The 25,370-nt window shown below is 38.4% G+C and overlaps 1 protein-coding gene across 3 annotated transcripts in view; it reads right to left on the reverse strand.

The window, feature by feature from the left end:
• kif26ba (kinesin family member 26Ba) overlaps nucleotides 1-25,370 on the reverse strand; it is a 140,377-nt gene that overhangs the window by 22,778 nt on the left and 92,229 nt on the right. For all 3 annotated transcript variants that reach the window (XM_079832268.1, XM_079832269.1, XM_079832267.1), the window contains exons 5-7: nucleotides 13,603-13,786; nucleotides 2,948-3,160; nucleotides 1,549-1,642 (exon numbers count right to left, since the gene is read on the reverse strand). In XM_079832268.1, coding sequence (XP_079688394.1) covers nucleotides 1,549-1,642; nucleotides 2,948-3,160; nucleotides 13,603-13,786 — 491 coding nt within the window. The remainder of the gene's footprint in view (nucleotides 1-1,548; nucleotides 1,643-2,947; nucleotides 3,161-13,602; nucleotides 13,787-25,370) is intronic.

A 25,370-nucleotide genomic window follows, 5' to 3' on the forward strand; every position in this document is an offset into this window, starting at 1 on the left:
TTAAATTAGAGCTGCTAATGGCAAAAAAAATTTTTTTTTTATTAATTTATATATATATATATTAAATACCAAGTGACCTCCGTTTTTGGAACCGAAAATTGAGGTTATCCGCTTACTTACTCTTAAACTTAGCACATAACATAATGCTTTCTGGAATACCCCCCTGTTCACCTAGCTAACATAATTTGTCATCATGATTACACTGCATTAAAATCCATTGAAACAGATAATAGAAAAATAATAGTTAGACGTGCATACATTACATTGTAGACTTTAAATAATAAAAAAAACACACAAATTAGTTCAATTACATTTATTTATAATTGATGTACTTTATTTTTATTTGTTTTAATACATTTCATATTTGTATTGCTTTATTTTATGTTCTGATTGTAGCATATCAAACATGCTCTGTCAAAAATGGTCTTTCACATCAATTAAAGTCGCTAGGCTTTTACTTCCAGGCGGAAAATAAGATGGATGCTCTGTTGCAGGTGAAATGAGAGTCAATAATTCAATCAGACTGGATAGAGATTCAATTACTACAGCATTGCTCTTAAAAATTTTTACACACACAAATCCATTATAGGCTTCAACGTGTCCTTCAATTTTATGGATTCTGACTTATTGCAATAAAGCATAAATAAGCCTCCGGGCTGATCAAGCAGTTTCAAGCTTTGAGTGTTTTAATATTCATCATATTGCATACTCACAACCAGCATGACATACAGGATCTAGAGGTCGTGGAGTATTATGTATGATTATTATTTTACTCTCCGGTTGATTTGAAGGTTAAAAGCAAAAACAAATCTGCATGTTCAAGCCAGATAAATCTTTAAAGATTGTATCTCAGGTATTCATGCACTAAAGCACTAATGGTGACCTGGGGTCGGGTCGTTACACAGCTCAAGTTCTCCATGATTCTTTTGTTTCTTGTTTTATACAGCCACACTGTAAAGACAAATGTCCAAGGTGATTACTTTCAAAGCACTAACAGGCCAGTGTCTGGGTTATTACAGCTAGTTAATTAGCTTTGGGCGGCTGACCAATGAAATCACTGTGGAATGCTTTTCCAGTGATGTATGAGCCAGTCTTTGGTTTTCGAGTAAAGGTTAATGGAAACGAGGAATCTGAGGAATTACACGCTGTCATCAAATCACTGACCAGCAACCACAGTTGCATTTTCCCATTGTTTTCCAAGCAAACGGCTGGTGAAATTTTACACTAATCTTCCATAAAAAAAACAATGGACAGTGACAGCGAAACAGGGTGAGATCATCTTGTAGTCTGCCATGCGTGCGTGAAACTAATTCCATCTAATTTACAGGATGTGAGCGGTTGAGGTGTTGGGAACGCTGGGGGATGGTTATTTACTGAACATAAAACACATATGAGAGATGGAGATGGAAACATTCTGACATTCATTACAAAGACAAGAAAGATGTCTGTCTAAAAAGGCACTTACAAGATATTAGAAAGGGGCAATGGAAGCACTTTGTGATAGATTCATATGTTAGAGAGATATCGTATTTTTCAATTGTCTCTTACCAAGTTTGGAGTGTCCAAAGCAAAATACACAGCCATCTGCTCCATTGACCACAGACTGGATGACTTCAGCCACAGTTCCAGCACAAACCTCTGCCTGCCAGGAAACAGTGAACAGCCAATCAAATTCATGCTCCGCAAAAATAACTGAAATTGCATGACTTAAATTAAATTAAGGGATTTTAATGTCTTTTTCTGACTTGTTTTCAATTAAAAAAATCTTACAAATATTTAAGACCAATTTACTTGAGAAACAGAAAGATATTATGTTGTTTTCAGAGAATGTACAGTATATTCTTCACTTAAATTGTATTTTTTGCTTCTCAATTAATCTAACTTTGGATAAAATTGTGTACTTAATAAATAAATGTTATTATAAACAAAAAGTTGTTTTAAGGATTTTTTTTGGTGTGTGCAAGAGATCTTCTAGATAGCAGCAGTGACTTGTCTATGTCTAAGATCTGGGTTGGGAATCTTATAAATTTCAAATTCCAGGAAGGGTGACATAACTGCCATTTTGCCTTTAACCTTAACCATTGTGAGGCACAGATAAAGGATCTAAAAGGGTGTTTTTGTAGCGTTTACTATAAAGAACCTTTTGTGCAATGGAAAGTGCAACAATAGAGTACAACAGTTGGGTTCCGGAAGTAAAAACTCCATTAATTTTCTTCATAGGGAAATTGATTTTGAACAATAAGCTTCAAACCTTTAAAGACAGGCCTACTGTGAGCTATGAGGTTGTTAATCCATGGTATTTGCTTCTGTTGAAGCCGTCAGCCCGCTTTATTTCAGCTTATTTTCGAAAATAATCATATATAACAGCAGAACCCCTTGTGAAAAACGACATTATCCATGATGCTGATGCATGATACAGTCGAAAAAAGCAACACGTGCCAAAATAGCTCTTAAGCTCCGGCCACATTAAATATTTGTATATATTTCTCCATCGTTTTTAATTAAATTATGCTGTTTGCAATGCTTCATGGGATTGTTGTTCTTTCCCTCACTAAAGCCAAGTACATTTGTCATTTTGTCCAATTTTAAAAAACTTTTTTGCTTCAAATCAAAGTTTGTAATGTTATGATTCACCTCGTCGATGATTGGTTTGGTTCATGGCTTATAACTCTTTATGAAGACTGTTTTAAAAACCCTGAGGGAAAAATTTATGGAAAAAATACTTCCGGAATCAGCGCTGCTGAAAAAGGGGACGGGAACAGTTGAACGCTATAAAGAATCTTTATTTTTAAGACAGGTTGCTCTAGAGGTATTTCCCTGTATTAAGAACATTCTGTTGCTTTGTATAAGGAAGAAATTATTTCGCAATTCTGCCACTAGTGGCTGAAATTACACTCTGCATGTTTAACGGTTAGCACAAACTTTAAAACTAGTGCCAAGCCCTCACCTGAGAGGCATCATGGGAGAAGGCTGCATCAAACGCGAACATCTTTGGAGGAGCCTGGTTGGAGCTGCCACGTTTCTGAGTTTGATTCTGCTGAGAATTAGCTGCTGGGTCCATGATGGTCACTTGCTTCTTACGAGAATCGACCTTCAGGAAAGAGCTGGACTCTGCTGTGCTGCCGGGCGATGAAGGACATACGCGTACCATCACTTTAACCTGCACAGAAATACAACAGCATCTGCTCAGTAATGCATATCAAATTGTCAAGTTTCAAAGCAGCAACCTATCTGTGAATAACAACACAACCATTGTTTTTTGAGAATAAAACATTTAGCTTGAGGGAGAACAAGCTTTTTAGGTAGGTTTACAGATCTGATAACGGTTGACAGATTTAGGAAAGTTCGCATATTCTTTTCGAACATTTCTTTTTCAAGTGGTTTTGAACAACTTTTTGTGACTATAAAACCTCAAACTTTAACATGTTTACCATAACCCGTGTTTTTGACAGAAGTGTATGCAGTGTGATATTTAGAGAGTTATTCATAGCTCTTTAATATTTCACAGTCAAATGTGTGGAGACAGCAGGCAAACATTTAAATCTCAATAATGCTACGAAATGCAGTTGCAAGATTAAGGAAAAGGTATGCCAAGTAACCTCTGCTGAAGTTTCATTTTGGAAACTTGGAAGTTTCTCTAAGCTTCTCTAAATTATAGAGCTTGAATATGAATCCAATGAGAGTGTGGACAGTCTACAAAAAAGTGTTGTGTATAGTCAAGTGAAATTATACATCTGAACAAATGGATTGCACGTTCACTAAATATTAGATAGATCTATAGCTGAATATTTACTTCTTACCTTTTAACTTGTTCTTTGAGAAAATGTAGTTTAAATGATGTAATACATCATCTAATATAGCCTGTGAATCTGTGATGTATCCTTCCATATCTGTATCGCATACATACATGCATATGATAGATAACTAATGTCCTGTTTGCAAATGTGCTCAGTAAAAAAAAACATCATTGACTGGATGTAATTACAGATTAGTGGACTAGAACACACAAGTGATTGTTGGAGGCATGCATAAAGACAGGACATAAATTGTGGGTTTCAATCCAACTCAAACTCAGTGTGACACTGAAATCCCATCTAATGTCTAGACACAATGGTTATACATGCCTGACTCATAACACAGATATTCAGGACACCAAGGATGCATTTATTTGATCAAAAGTTATATATCAGGTATATATATATATATATATATATATATATATATATATATATATATATATATATATATATATATATATATATATATATATATATATATATATATATATATATATATATATATATATATATATATATATATATATATATATATCAGGCACCTATCAGGCATAACATTATGAACTATTATGAATATTGTGTTCATCCCCCTTTTGGTGCCAAAACAGCCCTGACCCATTGAGGCATGGACTAGACCCCTGCAGGTGTGCTTTGGTATCTGGCACCACGATGTTATCAGAAGATCCTTTAAGTCCTGTAAGTTGTGAGGTGGGGCTTCCATGAATCGGACAGATGCTCGATTGGATTGAGATCTGGGGAATTTGGAGGCCAAGTCAACACCTCGTTGTTGTGCTCCACCACAAACTCGTTGTTGTGCTCCTCAAGCCATTCCTAAACCATTTTTGCTTTGTGGCAGGGCGCATTATTCACAGCCACCAGGGAATACAGTTTTCATGAAAGGTTGGACATGGTTTGCAACACTGCGTAGGTGATACTTGTCAAAGTAACATCCACATGGATGGCAGGACCCAAGGTTTCCCAGCAGAACATTGCCCAAAGCATCACACTGCCTCCGGCGGTTTGCCTTCTTCCCATAGTGCATCCTGGTGCCATGTGTTCCCCAGGTAAGCGACACACATGCACTTGCACCTGCACCCGGCCATCCAAGTGATGTAAAAGAAAATGTGATTCATCAGACCAGGCCACCTTCTTCCATTGCTCCATGGTCCAGTTCTGATGCTCACGTGCCCACTGTTGGTGCTTTCGGTGGTGGACGGGGGTCAGCATGGGCACCCTGACTGGTCTGCAGCCCCATACCAACAAACTGCCATGCACTGTGTATTCTGACACCTTTCAACAGAACCAACATTAACTTCTTGAGCAATTTGAGCTACAGTAGCTCGTCTGTTTAATTGGAACCACGTGCATCAATGAGCCTTGGCCGCCCATGACCCTGTCGCCGGTTCACCAATGTTCCTTTCTTGGTCCACTTTTGATAGATACTGACCACTGCAGACCAGGAACACCCCCCAAAAGCTGCAGTTTTGGAGATGCTATGACCCAGTCATCTAGCCATCCCAATTTGGCCCTTGTCAAACTTGCTCAAATCCTTAGGCTTGCCCATTTTCCTGCTTCTAACACATCAACTTTGAGGACCAAATGTTCACTTGCTGCTTAATATATCCCACCCACTAACAGGTGCCGTGATGGAGATAATCAGTGTTATTCACTTCACATAGTGTTATGCCTGATCAAGGTATATTGTTTCCTTTTAGGCTAAAAACTTACCAACAAATAACTTGACTATACATATTTGCTATGCTAAACAAACAGCTGACATATTGAATGTACAATCCCATTTATAAATGCCTCCAAAAAGGAAACGCTCCCTGGTTCTCTATAAACTGTGACTAACACGCTTTCTTTCTGAGCCCTTGCTTGTTATAGCATTGTGGTCAAAGAGCAGCCCAAGGGGCAGTTATAGCATCTGTCATGCTATGAAATGTAATTATTGAAATCAAAGCATTCAAGATTAAATTTCAAGTTAAGCACATATTCAAACAACAGACTTTTCTGACCCTAGAACAGTACCGCAGTTCATTTTGTCTTCTCAATGCAAAGCCAAATTCAAAGCAACAGACATAATTACCGTAGAAATCCAATCTCGACGGCGTATGGATTAGCAACTATAATACCATCATCACTACATTGATAGACATTTTGATAACGCAAGAGAAATTGCTTCTCTAGAGTATCAGAGTCAGTCAGGCATCTATTTGTTCTTATTTGTTGCATTGTATTTATTGGTTCGTCTTTAAATGATTGTTTGATAATATATACAAATTTTTTTTTTATTTTTTTTTTACGTATCTCTCAAGACCTATTTTTCTAATTTAAGGATCAATAATAGATTTGAGAGCCATCAAAAAACATATTTAGAGGAGATTTACCTGTAATTACTTCTGGAAAGGAGAAATAATCCTATAATAGTTCAAGTGGATTCCGCTGAGATCAATACGTTAAATTACCATTTCCAATTCTTAAATCAGACCAAAACCTAAAATGACTCTATAGCTGTTGCTCTTTCATTTCCTTACTGAAAATAATATTTCAATTTACATTTATTTTGTATTTTACATTATTTAAACCTCAAAGATGATGTGTATGAGTTGATTTTGTTTAGAAATTATATTAATAATAATAATACACAAAATAATGTATAATTATATGATTATAATTTGTGTATTTTGATGCAACACAATAACTATTTCTAAATATGCCTTTTAGGAAACACAAGAAGAAAAAAAAGAAGAGACTTTTATGGCAGTGCGATAATCAATAAGTGTCATTTAAATATCAACTATTTAATTTTAACATCCTACAATTCCATAACTAAAAACAACAACAAATGTTTTGACATGCAATAACAAAATTAAACTCAGTAATAAAATCTGACTTTTGATTGAAGGACCACCATTTAGGAGCCACGACCACAGAAATCGTCACGATTGGTCATCTTTCATCTGGGAAAAAGCTGTACAGTGTGTACCGGGCATAAAGAAGACATAAGATTGCCAGGTCATTTCTCAAGGAAAAAATCAAAGAACAAGTAAAAACTGTACATCTTTTTGCCTTTCCTGGGAACAGACTTCCAGGAATGTCATTACGGCGTGTTAAATATTTCATCCTGGTGTTATTTAATAGCAAAAAGAACCCTGCCTACAGTTTTTGCATATTCCACCTGAATTATGCATGAGGTGAATTGTTGAGAAGACATCACACACAACACTTCTCTACTAACCTGCTGAATATCTGCGCACAAATCAGGACAGCTCTTTTGTAGTCTGGGGAAAAAGGAATGCAGCTGACCTTTGACGCTGTAATGATACTGTCATTTCATCTATTGGCGCCTGTACATCCCCCTAATCCACCAGAGATGTGGCAGCATTTCTAGCAATGGTACATCAGGAGCTATAGATATACAGTAAGTTTATAGAGTCTACTTTTGAGCTAAAGCTCCCCTCTGAGCCACAGTGATAAGTCTCAACCAATAGCTTCAAACCGGCTCAGATTTAATAACGTGTTGGCAGACAGAATTTAATGAAACCCTATTCTACACCCACAGTCCTTGCACTACAAAGAGTCTTGTCGTTTTCTGTTCCATATAACCAATCCTTCCAGGTTTGTTTAGTCACGTCCAGCATCTCTAAGCCCATTACCACAAATAGAATTTCTTCTGTTTGGTGATTTGCAACCCATTGCATGCATTGAGCCTCTGATTTCCAGAAGCAGGGATAAGATCATGGCAGGGGGGCTCATTAGCCAGCATATGCAGCAGGATGCCGGCGGAGGAGGTGGTATCCCTATGAGCTCTCAAGGCTTTTGTGGGTGAGAGCAGTTTGGATAGAGCAACACGACTAATTAAAGGAGATGCTCTCTTCTGGGTTATTGAAGGTCTTTAAGAACACTGGAACAGGAGCCAAACCCACATACTCACATAGCTACTAGATCATTACATCTAAACATTTAGGGCCCTATTTCAACAATCTGAGCACATGGTCTGAAGCGCATGGCGCAGGTGCACTAAGGGCGTGTCCGAAAAGCCGTCGGCGCGCCAGGCATGGTCTAAAAGGGTTGTACTTAGTCTCTTAATGAGTCATGAGTGTGTTTTGGGCGTAAAGTGCAATAAACCAATCAGAGTCTCATCTCCCATTCCCTTTAAAAGCCACTTGCGCCTGCACCATGGCGGATTCGCTATTTATATAGTGGAATTTGCTAGCGGAAAGACTGACCGCTTCTCCAGAGAGGAATTCTTTTTTTTTTATATATTTAAAAATGTTTGTGTGTTGCTGCACTTCCCTGTGTGTGTAATAAGCAGAGTGTACACGCATTGTGCACCTGCCTATAGGCGCATATTACTAACGCGCCCTTTAAATAACACTAAAAATACTGCGCTATTATTGACTTTAGACCAGGTTTTTGTTGGTCAACGGTGCAGTCGTTTCAGTTGCCTCAAAATAGCAACGCAGCAACAATGCGCCTGAACACACCTCGTTTTCAGACCAGCACGCCCATGGACGAACATCCTAGTAAGCCCAGTCCTTCTGAGGCTTGAAAGGCTAGAATTACTTATTATATTTATTTTGTTTCTACATATGCTTTACTTTATTCCCTGATATTTACAGGAGAGGTTTATAAAGATGTCACAATGAAATGTCAGTTGAACACCTTTCGTTTCAACGATTGATTTGATTTATATCGTGGCATTTGAAGTATGGACCTGTGATGCACAGATCTTATCCAGCCACTTATGTGTGCTTGTAGCCGTACAGAGAAGGCAAGCTTCATATTTTAAAGTGGGCTAAGATCCCCTCTTGGATAGAATCACTAAGCCTGAAGTTGATATGTCCATAGATAGATAACAGCAGAATAAGTCTTTATATCACTCTTTCATCTGTTGTCTTCCAGGCAGGGTCTACAAAGATTAATTAAAAGACATTTGCAGTGTAAAATGATGTGTTAAACTATTACAGGCATATCGGGATGAATATTTAAGACTATTGAATCCATGATGCCTGTTGGGTGTTTTCTTTAACACCTCGATTTTAGAAAAGTGCGGTTACAATTTTTATTAGCCACTGAATGTGATTTTTTTTTCAAAGTCAGATACACTGGCTAGATGATTGATGAATCTGCCAAACTTCCTATAAACAACCAGAAACATTACATGAACAGCTTCTTTTTTTTTTTGATGGATACACACAAATTTACTCAGGAGCTTCTAGAAGTGTTCGAAAGTCACCACTAATAGCTTTATCATTAGGCAGATAATGGCGATGCCTTTGGTATTTAATCTCGTCACATAGTCATAAAACTCACTCTGGAAGCCACATCCCTGATGGTGCGAATCACGATATCTGTGTGAATTGAGCCGAAACTGCCAGGCTAGAGATGAAAGTGTGACATCATTCACACACATATTTAGAATGAATTCCTATATTCACATCATCGTAGTAGAAAAATGTCACATGTAAATTTGCATGAGCTCAAAGCACATTTTAAGATAGTGTTTTTATTTAATTAGTTCTATTCAGAGCAAATATGAATGATATATCTGTGTCTTCTCATGTCTATCTCAAAATCGATCCCTTGTGGGTGTCACAAAAGCAGCCGTATAGAGCAGCTACACCCATCAATATCTTATCTCACAATGTTCTCCTATCCAAAGGCCACTGTTGCAGCCCTGTCCCTTGAGAAAGGTGACATTTTTCTGCTGCAAATGCCAGAATTTGCATCCTGCTATGTTATGTTATGTTCCGGTCGGCTGGAGAAAGGTTCATATTTAGTTCGCCAGCACACCGCACAACATGCCCAAATGTGGGTGTTGTTTACAGATGAACTCAAGCTGTTCCAATGCGAGATGATTGTGTGGACTCACCAAGAGTTCTCAATAACAACCCGCCTTGTGGCTAATTACATATCTCACACAATCTGCTCCCAAAAGTCATCATTTTGCTTAACAGGAGACGCATTCCACAGCCATATTGCCTCTGAGATTTTTGGGAGGTGCCATCTCTAGACATCAGCACAGACTGAGTCCAAACACAGATGAATATCCCCCATCCTCTTATGTCTGAGAGGAATGTCAGATATGCTGGTTTCCCTGCGATGCGCTGAAGATCAGGATCAACTTTCACCATGCGGGGCTTCTCCACTGTCAGCGCTCGTACCAATGCATGCGTTTGACGGATTCTTTCCGCGCAAGAGCTTACTAGGGTGGTTTCAAATAGAAAAACAAAAAACTGACAGAGAAATCAGTGATGCGAACGGTGTGCTGACTGAGCATGTAAATTGATAAAGGAAGGCGGCCGTTAAGACGGGACAGAGAGACAGACAGAGTGACAGGGGGCTGAAGACTTGCCATTATGTTTGGTTGAGGGTACTGAAATTGCTTTTGCACTGTATAATGATGCTGGTTTACAAGTGATTCAACTGAATGGGTTCTATTCTGAAGCGTACAGATGAGACTAGCAAAATCAGCCAATTGAAAAATGTCTGGGAAAAAGAACCTTACATTGTAGCCAGGATGGCCGACGGGTTAAGGTGTCGTACTCAAAATCCAATGGACATATGTCCTCGTAGTAATGCGGTTATATGTGGTTACATAACCAACAAACCAGTTTCTCAGAGTGTTTCTGAAGTACCTGTAAAAGGAATAAAGGTCAAAAAACGACCAGGAATGGCAAGTGGTTAAGGCGTTGGACTAAAGATCCAATGGACAAATGTCCATGTGGGTTCAAACCCCACTCTTAGTAGATGTTACTAACAAACCAGTTTCTCATAGCGGTTCTGAAAAACCTGTAAAAGGAATAAAGGAGGTTCAAACACTCCCGGTAGATCGATGAGAATTTTAAATGGAATATAGTAATGCATCTGTATGTGGTTGCATTAATAACAAACTGGTTTCTTAAAGTGCTAGCATCACAACATGGCCAAGTGGTTAAGGCGTTGGACTTAAGATCCAATGGACAAATGTCCTCGTGGGTTCGAACCCCGCTCCTGGTAGATGATTGTGAATTTTAATATACATTAAAGTAATGCTGCTGTATGTGATTTAGGTTACCAACAAACTAGTCTCTCAAAGTGATTCTGAAGAACAAAGGGGTTTTTAGTATTACAAAGTGACCAGGATGGTCGAGTGGTTAAGGTGTTGGACTTAAGCTCCAAAGGACAACTCCTGGTAATATAATAATAAATGATATCTATAAAAATAATGCAGAACTGGGGCTACATTGTACCTTCACATTTAGGATCATTACATTATATTCCTTTAGGTAGGAAAGTATCTGTTAAATGACTACTTACCTACCAACTAACAAACTAACCTGTGGACCAGCCAGGTCAGATGAGAAACACAATAACATAGATTGTCAGATCAAAGGTCTACGTTCTTCTGCGTTCATGCTTCTTAAACTGCTCCTCAACTGTCTATCCTGCAGCAGAACACTTTCACCTGTGATCTCTGCATGCATTCTGCAGGCAAAACTCTTGCGCATCCGCCCAATATGTTCTCACATGCTGCCAAAGCACAGATCTGATGCTTACATTTCTCAGCCAGCTCTGTTTTCTGATGCCTGTGTCACAAAATTCAGACTGAAGGCACTTTTATTTTGTTCAGTTCACACTCTACTGTATCATAATTTTGGCCCAGTTTGCACATGATATTAAAGAAATAGTTCACACAAAAAGGAACATTTTCTGTCTGTTTTGCTTCACTCCTGTTGCTCATTTGATTATGTCCTTGGCCCTTTGTTTTCCGTTAACAATTTCAGCTTTGAGCTCTGAGCAATACACAAAAGAAATAGCTCCAGCGTGAACACCCCAGTCCTGCCCATCTCACCGAAACGTACCCAACAGTGCCGGAGACAAATGAGGGCTCAATGAGGAGTCTGCAAATATCACATCAAAACAACCAGAAGTGACCAGGATGGCCGAGTGGTTAAGGCGTTAAGATCCAATGGACAAATGTCCTCGTGGGTTCAAACCCCACTCCTGGTAAAGAAGCAGTGATTTCTATTCTGCAGAATCTATAAACAGTAATGGAAGAACTCTACTACTGCTGTCTTAAGCCCTCTTCGGACGGTAATTGTTTCTCATGTGGACGTCTGTAAAAATACATTTGCATGGCACCTCAGTGATAAAAAACATTTATTCACCACTCAACGTGGTCATTCACATGGTTGTTAGCTGTAAATACAACATCATATGCTTGGAATAAGAAGAATAAATTAATATTTAATTTAATTACAGAAAAATTATATCCTATTTATTATTTGATTATTTAAATCTGTGCTAGGTGACAGTTGTGCTATATTTGAAATGGTTTTCTGTCTGGCATTTCATCTCAAAATGATGTGTAATTTAAAAAATTAGAAATGAGCAGAAATAATCTAACGCAGCCTCTTATTTACATGAGTTAAACATAAAAAAGTTTGGTTTATATTTTTTATTGTATATAATTGTATATAATATATATGTTTTAATTGTATCGAATACCTGTTGCTGCCACAATAATTGATCAAAGTTATTGCACATTGTTCCGCAGTGGTCAAAACGGATTTAAAGAAGACATTTAGAATTGATCTCTTCTTGTCAGATATGTGGATTAGGATGGCAATTAAATTACCACACAATTTTGATGTTTGTCAAAAAATAGTAGCTAATTCGGCCGGGGATTTTGCTGGGTGGTGGGGGGAAAAACACATTCTGGATTCTGACAGCAATAAAATCACAGACTATCCCTGTAAATGTTGAAAATACCATACCTCCCCATGAGAAACAATTACTGTCCGAATAGAGCTTTATTGTGGATGGCTAATTTGAACAAAGACTGATAGACAAAACAGCAATATATAAATATATGAGCATTTCTAATGAGAAATGCAATATCTGAGAGTATCTTTGACAAAACAGGATCAGGATGGCCGAGTGGTTAAGGCTTAAGATCCAATGGACAAATGTCCTTGTGGGTTCAAACCACACTCCTGGTAGCAGGTTAGCAATTGAAAACCAGACAATGAAGTAAAAATGTATGGCAACCTACATTTCGTCCACAGGATGAGATATTGATATACAATTGTGAGGTATAGGTAGCCTAATGTTAAAGGTTAAAAACTCCAAAAGTCAAGCATTTGTTATTACCATTCAAGTCAGATTCATAACACGGAAGTAGCCTAAACAAAACAAAGGAATTATATTGTGAAGAACAAACCCAAAAAACAACATCTGAATTGAAAATGATGAAAAATATACATTTCTATCACTTATTTATATGGTATCAAACTAAATATTTTTGTTTAGTGAACCGTGAAAGTTGAGTGATTCATTTGACACTTGTTTTCTATAAGCTGTTCTGTTTTACCTTTAGAATGATTAAAATACAGCATGTAAAATTAAAATAACTTGCCGAACCATTTATTTGTTTCTCATGTAGTGTCAATGCAGGCAGATTAGTAATATAGTTGAATATTTAGTGTCCCCAAGACCCCAACTAAGCCAGCCAAAAGCCAAAGGTGACAAAGGCGACGGTGACAAGGAACCAAAACTCCATCAGGTAACAGAATGGAGAAAAAAACCTTGGGAGAAACCAGGCTCAGTCAGGGGGCCAAATTTCCAGGAGTTCTCCTCTGGCCAAAGAAGTAGCCTGTTCTACATTGATGAGGTGTTTAAATTAATCTGTTTATCTTGCAAAAGTATTCATATGTTGGTAAAAAAAAAAAAAAAAACACTCAACCAACAAGAGTAACAATGAATAAAATAACTAGAGCTAAATGCAAACCTTTTGCTATATTATTACAGATCCTACCTTGCCCATGCCGGGAGTGTCTTTGACTTTGTTCACTGCCCGTAAGAGGCAGGGTGGAGCGGGGGGCGGAGACACCTGCAGGATGCCACTGAAGTTGGTGGGAAAGAGGGGTGGATCACATGCCACGGGGGGCGCAGGGCGCTGCTTCTTCTTCTTGGAAGATAGATTCAATTTCTGGGCAGCCCTGTGGATAAACAAACACAAGCAGTTAAAACTAAAGCAGATGTGTATGTATGTACAAACACGGCGATCCCTCGACTGTTCACATTGATTCCAAGTTTTTGTTTGCTCAATGAAGTGTTTTGTATTTTAAATCAAATACAGCTTGGAACGTTTAGATGTAACAATGCATACCTAAACTGATTTTGTGAGCAATCAAGCAAAGGCGTTTATGTTTTTCAGTAAATTTCAAGTGTCCATCTCAAAACACACTGATGAAGATTTGTGAATTGTTAATTGCTCAATACATGCACAACACGTCACAGCTAATCAGAAGAGAAATCAGCAAGGTCTTCAACGCAATTACATTAGCATTTCCAGCATTCTTTTACTACTGAGCGCTCACGGATATCATGCGGGAACTTACTCAGGAGAGAACAACATAGAGAGAATGAGAAAGAAAGAAAAGTACAGTACAGAAGTGTATTTTTATGTATTCAAAGTTAGTTTGTTGTTCTAAAATAAAACCTAAAGGCCCGTTCACACCAAGGACGATAACTATAAAGATATAACGATAAAGATGTAGTTCTAAAAATCATTCTCAATATTAAAGAATAGCAGAGTTCACACCACAGCTATAAACGGCACAGAGAAACGATATCGTTGGAATCACTTTCAGTGCGATTTTATCCAGCTAATGAATGATGGATGGATGGATAGATGGATGGACGGACGGACAGACGGATGGATGAATGGATAGAAAGGCGTTGGACTTAAGATCCAATAGACAACTGTCCTTGGGGAATCAAACCCCTCTCCTGGTAGTGGGCAAATGAGATTTGAATTGTTTTCAAGTTGTGGATGAATTAGACATTTCAGAATGATATCTGTTTAACCATAAAACTGACCACCTATATTATTAAACCTCAACACTGTACTTACAAATAGAGTCCAGATTGTAACTCAGTTCTCAGTGCATCAAGAAATCACATGCACAGTGGCAACCAAAGTAAATGAGTTGATCCACCTCGACACACAAGGACTGTACCTGTGGACATCAAGTGGAATTCTTGTGTATTTAGTGTTTGAAGAGATATTGAGATTGGCTTTGACTCGGGAGCGGGAGAAGTGAGGGTCGATTGATTCAACCCGTGGTCTCGCAGCCTGTTAAGAGACCATTTCATTTGGCTCTTAGAAGAGTATCGATCAGTCCAGCATTTTCACCTGACCAAACATATCTGTGCAGAGGCTTATCACAGCCTCATTTAGACTCCCAATGGATCTGGGTTCGGATGATGGAGGCTGAAATTGCAGTTTACAAAACTGAAATACCTCAAGTGGTGAAATATGAAAACACATGAGGGTTTTGCTGCAGGGATGAAGAGAGTGGTGATCTGAAAATATGGCATGGGGAGCAAAAATTGTCTTATTTGTAGTTGAGGACCAAAAAAAAAGGTAGGTAAAATATTTCTTGCCGAGATGTTTTTCAGCCCCTAAATATATTTATTCGTCCCAGGCCAAAAATATCTTATCTGAGAAGCCATGTTTAAAGGAAGATATCTCAAGAATTATGATTGCTTGCCTCTAAAGAATTGGTAGATAGATAGACAAATGTGTTTCCAACTCCAAATGGTTTAGAGTCTCCTCAGGGCACAAATATTTTCATAATGGGGTCCATTTGCCTTGAAATTCATGCTGGTCCAAGCAGGTTTTTTCAGCAGGGAATACAATTAGGCTGTTTGAGTGCATGTTTAAAAGGTCTTGGTGGTGCGTCTGGCAGTGATTTGTAGAGCAAGTAAGGTAAAAAACATTAAAGACAATATGACAGGGCAGTTCTACACACCAAACCTCAACACAGACGTCCATCTCAAGGCATCTCAAACTTGAGACCCAAAGGATCCAGAGGATGTCTTATTTTCTCAGATTAGTAAAAGGAAAGTGCCAGTTTGTTCACTTTGTAGTAGTATTACAGAACCTTGAGGCACAATCATTCATTTTGAAGGTCTCCATCTTCGCCAAAATGTGCAAATCTATTCTAGGTCAAAGAGACAGGCAGAAGAGAAACATAGCTCACGGTACAGACATTTAAGGTATCCCAGGTCCCCCGGCACTAAAATAACTTCACATCATATAGAAATACACCTTCAGCCTCTGGCTTATCGGAGAAGAACTCCAGCGCTGTGGCTCAGACCTGCTATTTGATAAAGCAAAGAAAATATTTTGCGAACGGATCAAATTTCTGTTGAGAGGAGAGGAGAGAAGTGGTTACTGTAAGGGGAAAAATTGAGGTAAAAATAATAAACACCCTGGCAGATAAGAGATGGTGAAAATATAGCTGGAAGTAATAATAACACTCAGTGTTTGTGTAAATCAGGTCTGGAGATACAGTTACCCTGCAAGCTATGAAATCATCAGCACTTTGGACGCCAACGGAAAGAGCAAACTTCTTCAGAAATGAGACAAATTATCACCTGGATACATTGTCTGGGGAATGTTTGTTTGTGTGTAAAACTCGTGCGTAACCCCCAAAGGGTTGTGACGAAAGTACACGGCTGAGCTCCAAGGCTTTGTGTGAAGTGCAAAGTGAGGTAATTATTGTGACACTCATTAATGTCAGAAAAAGAGTTTTCTCTCTCTCACACACTTTTAACGAACACACTGACCTTAATGAGCTGACAAGCAAAGTGTTTGACGCAAACTTTCGTCTCCACCATATGCTAATTTGAGCCCTATTGTCCTACATAAACAGTGTACCGTTCATTGTTACCTGCCTGAGAAAGGCCTGAAAAGAATAGATGAAAATGATTTGTGTTAAAAGCCACCTAAAGAGGGAAATTGGATGAAAATAAAGTGGACACTTTGCTTGAATTGGCTCGAACCAAAGATGTGAATGTGTTATTTTGCAGAGGCGTTAATGAGATGTCTTTAAATAGCTTCGTAGAGGAACACTCCGATTCAGAAAACAGACAACATCTCTGCTCCTCATCATCATCTCCACAAAAGTACAACATACATACATCTTAAGCCATCTTAACTGCCATATAAGCACATAACATAACACATAAAAACAAAATAAAATTGCCTAGCCATTAAAGTCAAAAATATAATCACAATGATGCTATGCTGTTCTAGGTGGTTTCAGGGCATTACCAGTTGCTATAGTCTTTCGGGTTGTCAGCACACTGCTATGCTTCTAGTTGCCAGCACGTTGCTAGGGTGTCCTGGGTGGTTACCAGGGCATTGCCATACAGTTGCTATGGTCTTCTAGATGTCAGCACATTGCTATGGCACTGCTAGGGTGTTTTGGGTGGTTGCAAGGGCATTGCCATATAGTAGCTATAGTCTTTTGGTTGTCAGTACATTGCTATGCTTCTGATTGTCAGCAAGTTGGTATGGTGTGGCTAGAGTGTTCTGGGTGGTTGCCAGGGTATTGCCACATTGCTATGGCATTGCTAGGGTGTTATAGGTGGTTGCCATAGAGTTGCTATGGTCTTCTGGTTGTCAGCACATTGCTATGGTTCTGGTTGTCATCATGTTGCTAGGGTGTTCTGGGTTATTGCCAGGCCATAGCCATACAGTTGCTATGGTCTTCTGGTTGTCAACACATTGTTATGGCATTATTAGGGTGGTTGCCAGGGTATTGCCATATAGTTGCAAAAGACTACAGGCATCCTCTGTGTCATTATGGTTATAGTTGTGTTATAGTTACCAACCGAATAGGCCTTAAGTCCCAATAAAATTAAGACGTGCCACAGTAAGTCAAACTAATCTTTTGCAATTGCATGCAATTTATTATTACTATATTATTATTATTGTAGCACAGTAATTGATCATTTAAGCAACATAATGTTGCTATGGCATTGCTGGGGTATCCCAGGTGGTTACCAGGGCATTACTATGCAAAAACCTGTTTCCTTAGAGGACTAACTGAAGTAAGTCTTAATAATACTATACACCAAAGTAGCTACAAACAAATCTCTTTAAAATTAACTATTTAGCTAGCAATAGCATGCTAAACACAACAGTGGATTGAATGCAAAGTAATTGCCGGACAAAAATGTAAGATAATTGTATTATCTGATTGTATGATTTGAGAAAACTGCATAGTAATGCTCAGCTTAGCAAACAGCACTAGTGGGACATTTCTGTCCAGTGAGGCTAGAGAAAAAGATGACTTATTTCTCACCTGTCCATCATTTAGAGGGCCTGAGGACCCCTAAGTGTCCAGTTCTCTTAAACAAGCGTCCACCAGATTGAATGTGAAGTTTGACAGCTCATCATGAATCCATTAGTTCTCCAAGTTGTGCTATTTGAGGTTGGTAGATTGAGCGCCCCTCTTCTGATATATCCGCAGCAGATCGAAGCGATTCCTCGGATAGCTTAATCCCCACACCTGAGCACTCCTGACTGCCTACGCTCCGTCTCTCCAATTCCATGTCTCTTTCTCTCTTTCATTGCCCTTCTCTTCCTCTCCCTCACACTTCCTTCTCAGTTTCTCTCCTCCATGTCTCTGTTTGGCTCATTCTTCTGATTATATTGTCCAGGAAAGAATGCCCAGGCTCCAGATTAAGCGAGAGACCAGCTAAGAAGGGAAGACACCGGCAGGAACAACATCACATTGCCGCCTCTCAGCCCCTGTGCTCAGCTGATAATGTCTACTATTCAATCTCTGCAACAGTCTTGTTCTCTCTCTCTCGCTCACTCTTTCTCACTCTCTCCATCTGTAACATACCTCACACATCTCCAAGGATTTCTTTTCAATACCACAGGCAACAGTAAAGTTGGACCCAGAGCTCTGGCACCCCTGCACTCAATTTCTATAGAAAATCAGACAGCAGTTGCCGCAAACTAAATGACACCAGAATATGTTCTGTCCAATGTTCTGAGAGGGGATATATAATTCAGGCAGAATTTGACTGCAATGTCATGTGGGAAATGTCTGGGCTCTCTTCATGTTTTAGGCTGCACCGATGAGAACGAGGGCAAGAACATATGCTAAAAGGGGACATTTAACTATAACTTCAACGGATGCTGAAGACATGAACAAGGCAAAAAAAGGAAAAGGAAAATTGGCAGAAAAATCAAAGCAACATGATTCATCCATGAATCGGTAATTCCCATTCTAATTTGTTCATGTACTAAATGTCTCATTCAGTCAAAAAAACTTTACAAGTCAATTTTTATTTATATAGCGCTTCATACAATACAGATTGTTTCAAAGCAGTTTTTCGAAAAGAAAATAGTGTCATTGTTCAGCTGAAGTCAGTTCAGTGTTGATTTAGTTCTGTTGTAAAGCTCATCGTTTATTACATTACTTTATTTCATCTAGTCAAACCAATAATATTGTTGAAGTTCTGTATCTCTTCAAAAAGGGCCAAAATAAAAACAATATGTCAATATTTTTGTCCTATTGTAGTTCATAAAGTAGCCATATGATACTTTCGTGTGAGGTACAGACTGAATTTGTTATATGCTGAAAATGTTGCCCTCCCCTATAGATCTCAAATCAATTCTCTCTTGCACATATTCAGACTTGCCGCTTCAAGATGCATTACATTGGATTTAATGCCAATAATGTCACTGGTTCTACATGCCTCGTGATTTAAAGGGATAGTTCGGTGAAAATACTGTCATCATTTACTCACCTCGTGTGGTTCCAAACCTGTATGTCTTTCTTTCTTCAAAACACAAAAAGGACTTACATTGTAGACATAAACATTTATTTGTATAGACATAACATTCTCCAATATATCTTCTTTTGTGTTCCATGGAAGAACGAAAGTTATACAGGTTTTCAATGATGTGAGATTGAGTAAATGATGACAGAGGCCCAGTTTACACCTGGTATTAAGTGTTTCAGGATCGGATCACAAGTGGATGTCGCTAAATACAGGTGTAAACGGGCCGTCTAAAAAGTTTTGAGCTTGTCCACTTTCGACCACTTCCAGAGGTAGTCGAAAACTCATTTGACCGGATTGCTTTCGTAGTGTAAACGCTCATGTGGTCGAATGCGTTCGAACAGCCACAAAAGACCGCCTGCTCTCCGTCTACTGACCCAAAGCGCAAACATTATGGGAATCGCGCAAGCTAGCTAGACAGGATTTAAACTTTGTCGCCTGAAGACCTAAGTTTGGTTTGAATGTTGTCTCACCATTCCTGATTTCTAACACACTGCGTTCGGCATGGTCTTGTGGCTTTCAGAGCAGAAACGAAAGCTGCTGTGTGTTTTTCCGTCATCTCCGCTTGCGTTTATATGTAAATCGCGTGAGCTTCTTTCGTCCGTTAGATCGAAAGATCTGAAAAAGCCCATACATTTACCCGCCCATAGACCCTCCCCTTAAAGAAATCAGGACAGAAGTGGTTGAAAGTGGACAAAAGAGACGGATTAAAACACCAGGTGCAAACGGGAATGTGTCTCCCTTGTGTACTTATGATCTGATCGACCAAAATGCAAAACACAGGTCCAGAATGTTTATTTTGTCATGAACTATTCCTTTAAAAACAGCATTCTAATAGTTCTCTGTCTCATTATAATACTACAGAAAGACACTGAAGTCAGAAATTATATAAAAGACTGAGAGGGCACAAAAGATTACATTTAGATCATGATAAGCCAAGGCACTAAGTGACTAACCCACTGGGTCAGACCTACCCAGCAGGCTAATAATGTCCGTATGAACGTCAGCTCTCTGTGTAGCCAGAAACGCAGAATAGCGAGCTGAACTTGGCTATCGTCCTTAAAACAACCTTCATCTCCTCAGAACATCCTTAGACATTTCTGGGTGACACCGTTTCACTGCTGCGGCCCTGGAAAAAAGGAAAGCCTGCAGCCCGATTCACCCTGCAGTCGTGTTCTGGCTGCGCTTTGTGTCAGAGGGGCTGTTGTCTAATTTCCCTGTCACTTTTCATACATCCTGCTCTGATCCACAGCTGCCGAGCCGCCACATAGAGATCCAACCCCAAACATAGAGCATGAAAGGGGCAGGCCACAGCATTCCCACTGCTATGTCTCACACCCTAAAGATTTAACATCATACACAACACAAATGTCTGTTACATATCGCTTCAAATTAGTCAGCATTCTTCCCATATGGTGCAGATTAAAAGGGGATTGGCTTGCATAATGAGAGTGAGCAGGGACACGAGAAAAACAGGCAGAAGCTACATACAGTATATATAGGTGTATTTGCTGATGAGCCTTATTAAGTTGAACAGGTAAGATTGTTTTTCAGTGGATGGAAAATTCGACTTGAACAAGACTTCAGCTCAATTCGCATTCTTGCAAACTTAAGCATGTACTTTGATAGTAATGGGAAAGTTTATACTTTTGAGTCTTGAGAATAGCAATGGAATTCTTGCCATCAGAAGAATAAATGACATTTAGAATATATTATGTTTTTTTACTGTATTTTTGATCAAATAAATGCTTGTTGAGGATGAGATATTTCTCTCAAAAAACAATTTTTTTTGAACACCCCCATTTTTTTATGGTAGTGTATATGTGATCCTGGACCACCAAACCATTCATAAGTTGCACGGGTATATTTGTGGCAATAGCCAACAATACATTTATTGTATTTTTTTTGGGTCAAAATGATCCAAAATTATGCCAAAAATCATGTTCCATGAAGATATTTTGTAAATGTATGTATTATTATTAGTAATATGCCTTGCTAAGGACTTCATTTGGACAACTTTATAGGCCATTTTCTCAATATTTAGATTTTTTGCACCCTCATATTCCAGATTTTCAAATAGTTGTATCTCGGCCAAATATTGTCATATCCTAACAAACCATACATAAATGGAAAGCTTATTTATTTCTTAATTCACCACTAGCAACATTTTTAGCATGCCTCTGAGACAATGCTATTTTGTCAAGTGGCTAACATAGCATAATCAGAGAGAGCTTTCTCCATCATACAATATATTTTTCAATTAATTGCATGTAATTTAGCAACATTCATTTAGTTTGTTTTTGACTGTTTTTAATAATATGATATTCTAATATCGATCTAGATTACAGCAAAGTGCAACAAATCTCTCATAACAGTCACAGAGCGAACGCAGAGTAACATTATAACATAACTTTCAACACACTCAAATATATTTAGTATGATTATTTTAACCATGTAAAACAGCACTGCATTACCCCAAATATGCAACGGAGCGGAAGAGCGGAAGCGGCCGACTGCAGCATAAACATAATAAAAGCTCAGAGATCTGTGTTTCACGCAGGTATCTCTCATTAGCATTCGCTCACAAGGGCTCTCGGCACGTCCTGCTTAATACCACTGTAAGGTTAATAAAACTGTAATACATTCGCTCATTCATGAACATGATTTCTGAGTCCGTTGGATTCCTTTCCATCGGCTGCGGATGTGAAGAGTCAAGACTACAACTCCCATGATTCCACACTCATTAACGGTGTCATCAAGCTAGTCAAGTCAAGTCAAGTCAACCTTATTTATATAGCGCTTTTAACAATGCAGATTGTTTCAAAGCAGCTTTACAGTGTTAAACAGGAAAATAATGCAACATAATTTTATTCAGCCGTATAGCCATTCTGGAGAAAACGGTGATGTCATCAGTTCATTTCAATTATCATACAATGACAGTGTGGGCTTTAGATCAGTAATTAGATCAGTAATTTAGTTTATATGGTTAATTTAGTATTTGGATATTTAGTTGAATTTTTAAAAAAAAATTAGTGTCCCCAACTGAGCACGCCAAGCCAGAGGCAACAGTGGCAAGGAAACCAAAACCCATCAGGTTTTTGATTCAAAAGCTACGCCTTTGTTCTAGCGGCAAAAATTACATACTGTAGGCGTTTCTCAATGTCAAGGAAGGATCCTCGGAAGCCAGAATTCCGAGGATGCTACGTCATCGACGTCCGTCGAAGGGCTGTTCCAATGTCGAGGATCCTCGGAATTTCAACCAAGGTCTGAGTCCTTCGTTCGAAAGATATGCCATATACAGGAAAGGATGCATACGAGTAGACTTCGCGCACTTAGCGTTCTCAAATCACCCACAATCCTCTGCGCGCAGCTTTGCTATCTTGTTAAAAAAATACAAAATATCGGACGTTGGCGGAGTGTTAACGGGGCAATATGCTTTCAAGTGTAAGTATTTACGTTACCAAACATTAGTTATAACCGTAGTAAATGTAAGTAAAGTTTAACTTTTAAATGCCAGTACAAATTACAACCGTTATACAAATGACGTTATTGATGGCTAACGGACCTTTTCACTGACGTAATGAGGCTGACGCGCACTTGCTAGCCTGTTCCATTTACCTGTTCTCCGAATGCTAAAGAGGAGCCTCGCCTCTGAAGGAAGTGACTTGGAAGGACCAGTCCTGCAGAGGAAGGATCCTTGACTTTGAGAAACACCTTGTGTCTTTAACCCTCTGGTGCTCTTCGTTTAGGGGTTGCATTGGTTGTCTTCCCGGTCATAAGTGACCGGACACCTAAAAATTGAACTTCCTCCACCCCAGTAAAACCAATGCAATTTATTTTTCTTCAATAATATTTTTTCTTTTTAATTTTGTATTTTGAGATGATTTGATGGTACTTTTTTAATATTTATGCAACAATTATGGTCTATTTTTTCTATTGAAAATTATTCCAAAAAAAAATTTTTTTTTATTTTTTTATTTTTATTTTATTATTATTGCAGTATTTCAGGTTAAAATAGAGACTAGGCCTTCAAAAAAAAAATTTTTGAAGGCAGATTAGCGCCCTCTTTTGGAATTATTTAAGAAATCATGCAACCATGGGTGTAATCACTAGAGGTCTCTATGGAGAGGCTTGAGAATTCCCTAGTTCTGTTTTGAACACATTTAATGTTTTTTTTTAATGGATTTGAATATATATTTAAAAAATCTCAAAGACAATTTATTATAAAGTTTTAGATTTGTTTTTTTTTTGTTTTTTTCTGTGAATTTGTGTTTTTGCAGATTTCCCATTAATTTCCTATATGGTGGTCATTTTTGACCGAAGAGCACAAGTGGGAGCACTTTTTTTACGACCACTTAGCATGCTCGAATCATGCCCTCAATTTTTTTTGTACACACACATATTCAGAGAATTTCCGATTTCCCATTCATTTCCTATGGTCGGTCATTTATGACCGAAGACAATGAACGGTACTTTTTTTTTACGACCAATTAGAATGCTCGAATCATGACCCCAATTTTTTGGTGTGTTTACATATACCTAATGCTAGAAAAGTCACCAAGTTTCATATCATTCCGATGAAGCAGTGATTTTTAAAATATCAAAACAGAAACATTTTCGGTCAGAAATGACCAAAGAGCACCAGAGGGTTAAATGCATGCCTTAAATTTTAGCTTCAGAATTTTATTTCCAATCACTTTTACAACAGAAAATCAATCATCACAAAATTCTTCTCCTTTCCCTAGTGCAAGGGTTGTGGACAAAATTAGCCAAAAAACATGCACAGATGCAAAAGACTCAGCATGCTTCTGATTCCCTCAGACTGTAGCTGTAGCTAACATAACTTTCAATGGTTATTCATATTTAAATTAGCAGAACTCTGGCCCCAGGATTCTAATTAAACGCCTCACTCAATTAAAAGCTTGACTGGCACTATCTCTCAGCCTCTTTGTATGCATACTTCTTACATGGTTTCGGTTTTGGGCCTGGTTTGAAAATTAATCACTTATTTATTATCTTTCTGCACAACCCCTTTGCCAAACGATTCCACGGTTTTCCGATGTCAATAGATCTGCTGCTAATAAAGCTGTTTACTTTAGTTAGTATCTGGAATACCTAATGAGCCATTATGAGTTAATTGACTGGGCTGAGAAGCATTTATTTTGGGGTCTAACGTCAACTCGCTCAGATTAAACCAAAGGTTAATCAGAGCAATCCCACGAGAAATGACTTCTCCCAAACATATTTATAACTATAAAATGATTTTATTTCCCCTAGCTCTCTCCTCGCTGGCTTTGCTGCTGTAGTACTTAAAAAATAAACCCATTATTGTGCTGAAAAAACGGTTATTTCATGACATATCTGTGTTCATATCCTATATGATCTAAATTCTTATTCCTATACGCTCATATAAAAGACAAATAATCAGAAAATTGTGTGTAAAAGAGTCTATATAGATATTTCAAGATATTTCATTGTCAATAGGATGAAGATACTAAAATAGAGCATAACCAGAAGGGTTGGATCCATATAAATTCCCACAATTCTGATATGTGGAGCTGTACAGCACTCGGAGGCTGTTTCTGTAGATAAGGTTCTCCCAGACAGTCCAGCTCAGATGAAGCTGCTTCTTCACTGGATCATCAAACAAGCCACAGAGGCTGAGACCGCTCAAGCAAAAAATAGAGCGCTTTGAATCGGAATGCTGCCTTAGTGAGTCAGCATTGGCAAAGCCATGGCTGGGGAAGGCCAAAGAAACAGCCCGATCAGTCTATGGGCAACATATTTCACATACCAATCTATTTACTTTCTTAAAACATGCTTATGCATGGCCATATTAACGGTTCACATTACTCATGGTTCAGTTTGTATCGTTGCTACTAGGACAGTCAAATAAAAAAATAAAGAAAATAAGAGCAAATATTCAAAATA

This window comes from Gobio gobio, assembly GCF_949357685.1.
Source record: "Gobio gobio genome assembly, chromosome: 13".
In the NCBI taxonomy this organism is placed as follows: Eukaryota; Metazoa; Chordata; class Actinopteri; order Cypriniformes; family Gobionidae; genus Gobio; species Gobio gobio.